Here is a 6,762-nt window from a genome sequence, read left to right as displayed (position 1 = left end):
AGCAAACTTTGACACACCATCCGTGCAATTTATAAGACGATATAAAATTCCCTTCCGAAGATAGATGCAGAAGCATCCATGTCCCAAGAAATACAAGGGTCAGCTTTATCAAATCAATCACATGTCCATATGACAGCAAATATATCGTGACCAGCGTTGCCGACAGATTTTGATCGAAAATAGTCAAAAAAATCGTCAACAAAAATTGGGAAATCGTCAAAAAATCGTCAACATGGTCTAAAACTAGTTTTGGTTACCGTTTTATTCGATTTTTTCGCTGATAGTTTTGTCAACAAGACTGACAACATAGAATTTACAACTCACAGGAATAAATCTAATACCCTAGACAGACGGCAGAGTTAATTTGCATTAAAAATTCCTTAATTTGAATTAACTTTTTACCCTGACAGTTTCTGCATTTATCAAACAGCTGTTTGTGTTGTTTGTTTGTACCCAGCAGACCATTTTATAAAGTTTTACAAAAGTTCGCCAAAATATGCGAAACAAATATTCTTTCTACCATTGAACTTTTCACCACGATAATGCAAAAATAAATTTAATTTATTCGCGATATTTTTGAGACTTTTTAATAGTAAAAATATTTCAAAACTTTAAAAAACATTTGTAGAAGATATCATTTTCGATAGAATTGGTATGGTGGGTAATAAAAATTGTCCAACTGTGAAAATAAAAATTTTAAAAAGAGATTTGTTAGAAGGCGTGAAAAACGATTAGCTGCTATTCTATTCGAGAGAAAGGCGAACATTTCTGATTTGTTTTCTTTTTATACAGTGTTTTATTTAACTTGCCTTGGTGTGTGTTTAGTTCAAATCTGGTAACTCTTTTTTAACACGGTTGCAGTTGACCAATCGAACTAAAGCTTTGCACACTTCTCAGATTTGGACGACAATACACGAATATGAAATCAAAACCAATATTGGTCCATTTTTACACTGTTTTACAGTGTTTTATCTAATTTGCTTTTCAAATCTGGTAACTCATTTTTCACATAGTTGCAGTTTACCAATCGAACCTTAAATTTGCACACTTTTTAGATTTGGATGACAATACACGAATATGAAATCAAAACCAATATTGGTCCATTCTTACAGTGTTTTTACGGTGTCTAACTTGACCCCCTTTTCAAATTTGGTAACTGATTTTTAACACGGTTGCAGTTGACCAATCGAACTAAAACTTTGCACACTTTTCAGATTTAGAAGACAGTACATGGATATGAAACCAAAACAAATATGGGTCCATTGTTTCCTATTTTTTTTTTGTTCGAACGTTCCCACGCCTCACTTTCCCACCCCTGCCGACCGAGGGGGCGACCTCCCCTTTACGTAGGGATCGCGTACACACCATGATCCGCATCATGATGGGGTATGAGAGGGAAATTGAAAACCAGCTACAGAATTTACTTCATCAGCTAGTTAGTTACTTACTAATACATTTTTATATACTATTCATTTAAAAATAAAATTATGTTAGATTTTATAAGGTCAAGGCTCATGCCAAAGTCTACATTACAATACATGGAATTAAAATCTACACACATTTTGTTAATAGGATCTCCCATAGAGTAATTCGTGCGGTGGAAATCTCTAAATAAGGGTTGATAGTTTCTAATTGTTCTACAAGGAACATTTATTCTAATAGATGATATTAAGAAATCCGAGAAAATATTACCCATTAAAATTTTATGCACCATCATAGTGTTTAACATTGTGCGTCTACTTTTTATGTAGGTAATCGAATTAATTTTAACCTGCTTGTATATGAAGGCAAGACAAAATCGCTATTCCAATGTAAACCTCTCAGTGCAAAAAGCCAAAATTGTTTCTGCACTGATTCAATTTTATCAGAATACACTGCGTATTGAGGGTCCCATACAACAGAACCATATTCTAATATAGGTCTTACAAGTGACGTAAATAGTTGTTTTGTTATATAGGGATCTGAAAATTCTTTGGCCCATCTTTTTATAAATCCTAAAACTCCATGCGCTTTATTAACAATAGAAATTACATGATTATTAAATTTTAATTTTCGATCCATCAAAAGGCCAAGATCAACAAATGATGCTATAGTTAATAATTGAGAACCGTTAATATTGTATTGCCTTATTAAAGAAGAAGATCTGGAAAAACACATATGTTTACATTTTTTTAAGTTTAAGTCCATACAGTTGATTTTACACCATTGAAAAAGGCTATTTAAATCACTCTGGAGAAGATCAGCTTGCTTTTCCGATTTATGAGTAATGAATAGCTTGACATCATCAGCGTACATTAACAATCTAGAATGCATTATTGAGTTTGGCAAGTCATTTATAAATAAAAGAAAGAGAACCGGTCCGAGGTGACTTCCTTGCGGAACACCCGATGGCACGTCAATCGATTTTGAGACACATCCATCAAACAAAACTGTTTGTGATCTATTTTGTAAATAAGAAGATATCCATCTTACTAAATTAGTATTAAAGCCCATATAATCTAATTTATACAACAAAAGCCTATGGTTAACCCTATCAAATGCTTTGCTGAAATCTGTATATATTGTGTCAGTTTGATTATGCCGAACAAATCCTTTTATTAGATTCGATGTGAATTCTATAAGGTTTGTTATGGTCGAAAGACCACTACGAAAACCATGCTGATATGGACTTAGCATGGGTTGAATTTTATGGGAAATTACAGAAGTAATTAATTTTTCGAACAATTTAGGAATTGCACTTAATTTTGCAATTCCTCTATAATTGGATACATTAGTCAGACTGCCTGACTTATGCAAAGGTACAATATAAGACTTTTTCCATATTGCGGGGAAATGACCGAATTTAAGGGAATAGTTAAACAATAGAGTTAAAGGGGTTGACAATGCAACTGAACAATGCTTCAGAATTAAACTAGGTATTCCATCGGGACCTGGACTTTTAATGGGTTTTAAACATCGCAGACTTTTGGAAACGTCTTGGTATTGTAAGAAAGGCATGTAAATTTCATCAATCTGAGATAATTTATAAGGATGTGTATCTCTAATTTGGCAAGATGCACTTGAATAAGTTGTAGCAAAAAATTCTGCAAAACATTCAGCAATATCTGTGTTTTTAGTAAATTCTTGATTATTGAATTTCAATAAAGAGGTCTTAGAAGGTGTTTGTCTTTTTAAATTAACAAAGTCATAGAAGGACTTAGGATTGGACTTAAAATTTTCTTTAATCTTGTTAAGGTACTCATTATATGATCTACGAGATTCTAGCGTATACTTAGACCTAGCTACAGAATAATTGGCGTAGTCAATTGAAGAACCTGACTTTTTATATTTACGAAAAAGTTTACTTTTGGAAACGTCTTGGTATTGTAAGAAAGGCATGTAAATTTCATCAATCTGAGATAATTTATAAGGATATGTATCTCTAATTTGGCAAGATGCACTTGAATAAGTTGTAGCAAAAAATTCTGCAAAACATTCAGCAATATCTGTGTTTTTAGTAAATTCTTGATTATTGAATTTCAATAAAGAGGTCTTAGAAGGTGTTTTTCTTTTTAAATTAACAAAGTCATAGAAGGACTTAGGATTGGACTTAAAATTTTCTTTAATCTTGTTAAGGTACTCATTATATGATCTACGAGATTCTAGCGTATACTTAGACCTAGCTACAGAATAATTGGCGTAGTCAATTGAAGAACCTGACTTTTTATATTTACGAAAAAGTTTATTTTTGGAATTTTTTATAGTTGATAACTCAGGAGTAATCCATGGAAATTTATAAGAATTTGTGACTTTAATAGTTGGAATACATTCAAGCATAAATTTATTTATGATCTCATAGAATTTGTTAATTTTAATATCAAGATCAATATCACTGCTGCAAAGACATACCGATGTCCAGTTAACAGAAGAAATAAGAGAATTGAGTTTCCGAAAATCTGTTTTTTTATAATTAAGGACAGTTTTTAACACTTTGGACTGATTTTCCCCAAAGGAATGATTATGGGTCATGGTTATACATAATGAGGGATGATGAATATCTTCAGGAATAGAAATTGGTGGAATTCTAATTATTTCAAAATATTGAGTAACATTTACAAATGCTAAATCAAGGATTCTATCGTAACTATTCAGTATATCGTTTATTTGATGAAGATTGAGGTCACAAAATTGACTAACAATTTCGAATGTATCTTGATTAGCATTCGCCCGGGATGTTAGTGGTGTTAGAGCTTCAGAATCTGGTAATAAGAGCCATTTAACAGAGGGCATATTAAAATCGCCCAGAACCAATTGATTGCGGATATATGTTTTTTATATATGTCAAGTTGAGAAGAAGGAGGAATATAGGAACAAGTTATAAATAATTTAAAATTGCCTAGTTCAATGGATATACTTAAAAATTCAATATCAGGAATATTATTTATTTCAATTAAATTAGTGGAATAAGAGGAGTCAACTGCAATAAGGACTCCACCACCTTTTTTAGCAACACGATCATTTCTGAATATTTGATATTTCGGACATAAAACTTCACTATTTAATACAGCTTTTTTTAACCAAGTTTCAGATAAAACAATTGCATCATAATTAAAACCGAAGCTATCAGTATATAAGCGAGTTAATTTTGTATTTAAACCCCTTACATTCTGATAGCATATAGAAATAGAATTTTTTAGTTTTTTGAAACTGTAGCTGTTCGCGGAGGCAAATGTGCTAACTTGTCGTTTCTTTCCACAAATTCTTTTATAAAAGCATTTACAGGCCAAAATTCTCTCGATATAATTTGATTAAATATTGACTGATTAGTAACAATCCTGAAAGAAGATCTACTTTCCGAAAATGCTGAACGAAGCTTGTAACATTTAAGGAAGTAATCTCCTTGAATACTTGATCTTATATAATCATAAATTTCGTCAGCCGTCGTTTCGGGAGGGAACCTTGACGCAAATACCATTTTCATAGCTGGAGGCATAGATAATGATCTTTGCACAGGTTGTTGGGTATGGCCTACATTGGCAGATGAGCCCCTTGAAGAGACAACAGGCAAGGATGTTGCCAACTCCTGAATACCTTGAGCAGATTGTGAGGTCTTTTCAAGACTAGCACCATCAGTACTCATTAACTCAGGAGTTGCTACAACCTCCTTTAACTGCTTGCTTACTTCCAAAGGCTCATCCAACACAACATTGGCGTATAACTGAGCACGACCAGATTCAGTTGTATCAGAAATATTAACTGGATCCGATTGTACTACAGTATCCCGAGAAACACTAGGTTTACGACTAGAAACAGTTTTACCTGTACTCTTTTTCGTCGACCTTTTGCGTTTCTGCCCGATAACCGATGGTGACGATGCAAATTCGTCCAAATCCGGATATTTGCTAAACAAATTTGTAACTTTATCAAAACGGGAACAAATTATGGAAAGTTCCCCTTTAATTGAAACTAGTTCGGAATGTAGATTCTTTGCAAAATTGTAAAAATCAGCAGAGATTTTTCTACAATTGGGACAGCACCAACGAATTCCATCATTTTCTTTAATTATGTCAGTAACTATTACTCTCATACGAGCACACTTACAATGCCATTGATCTAAACAAAACCAACATGTAACACAAACTTCACTATCATCACGAATATTACATATTTCGTATGAACAGACCATGTTAACTATATTTCAGTTTACTAATAAGTTAAAATTTTTTGGAGATTTTGTAGCTGAATTTCTTAATCCTTTAATTAAAAAAAAGCAATCTTTGGCAACTCTGTTTTGATATGATAACCAAGCTGTTACAACAACACAATAAGCTAATGTAACAGAATATATGCACAAAACGAAATAGCCAATTAGACAAATTCAACACAAAAAAGCAGCTTATTAGCACAAATGTAATTAATAACACTTCACCAATTAGCACAATATTTAGACAATAAGTTATTTAATAATTTTAATAAACTTTTGATAACGTATACACGCTAATTTAATTAAAAATTGAATTTTTTTTAAAAAATGCACAGAGCACACAAAAATTTGACACTACAGCGAACAGGGTTGCCACGTCGTAAGCCCCCATATAACGGTACCACCCGATTTCCGGTATTTTGCTTTTCAAATCTGGTAACTCTTTTTCACGCAGTTGCAGGTGACCAAACGTACATAAACTTTGCACACTTTTCAGATTTGGATGACAATACATGAATATGAAATCAAAACTAATATTGGTCCATTCCTACAGTGTTTTTACGGTGTCTAACCTGACCCCCTTTTAAAATCTGGTAACTGATTTTTAGCACGGTTGCAGTTGACCAATCGAACTAACACTTTGCACATTTTTCAGATTTAGATGACAATACATGAATATGAAACCAAAACCAATATGGGTCCATTTTTTCCTATAGCCCCCATATAACGGTACCACCCGACTTCTGGTATTTTGAGGATTTTGTCTTCATTTTTAGCCCGAATTTGCTGTAACTTGGCATTTGGAGTTCTCAATAGTCCAGGAACTTCCCCACTAAAAATTATGGACGTAGGTCAAGGTTTAATATAGCATCCATATAACTGTACCACCCAATTTCAAGCATTTTAATCTACATTTTCTGCTCAAATGGACTGTAATTCGGCATTTGGGGATCTCAGTGGTCAAAAAAATTATTTACTAAAAAGTTAAAAAAAAAAAATTATTTAAAAAATTAAGTTTCAGTGTTTTATTTAGAAATGCACTTAGAACTAAAAAATAATTTGTCGCTTAGCCTCAATAT

The 6,762-nt window shown here is 32.7% G+C and overlaps 1 protein-coding gene across 2 annotated transcripts; it reads right to left on the bottom strand.

Annotated features, from left to right (window-relative positions):
* Positions 1–4,302: 4,302 nt before the first annotated feature.
* LOC141391805 (uncharacterized) lies at positions 4,303–6,051 on the bottom strand. 2 transcript variants are annotated; one of them, XM_073964501.1, is made up of 2 exons: positions 5,909–6,051; positions 4,303–5,733 (listed from the first exon to the last, which is right to left on the bottom strand). In XM_073964501.1, exon 2 carries the CDS (start codon positions 5,663–5,665, stop codon positions 4,673–4,675), a length of 993 nt encoding a protein of 330 aa, XP_073820602.1. In that variant the 5' UTR covers positions 5,666–5,733; positions 5,909–6,051; the 3' UTR covers positions 4,303–4,672. The 2 variants fall into 2 exon arrangements, with proteins under 2 accessions (XP_073820602.1, XP_073820601.1); XM_073964500.1 differs by having other exon boundaries at positions 5,832–5,916.
* Between the last annotated feature and the right edge of the window lie 711 nt (positions 6,052–6,762).

The sequence above is a fragment of the Musca autumnalis genome, unplaced genomic scaffold (genome assembly GCF_047663935.1).
Source record: "Musca autumnalis isolate F117 unplaced genomic scaffold, ASM4766393v1 scaffold_113, whole genome shotgun sequence".
NCBI lineage: Eukaryota > Metazoa > Arthropoda > Insecta > Diptera > Muscidae > Musca > Musca autumnalis.
This window is presented reverse-complemented; position numbering and strand designations above follow the sequence as displayed.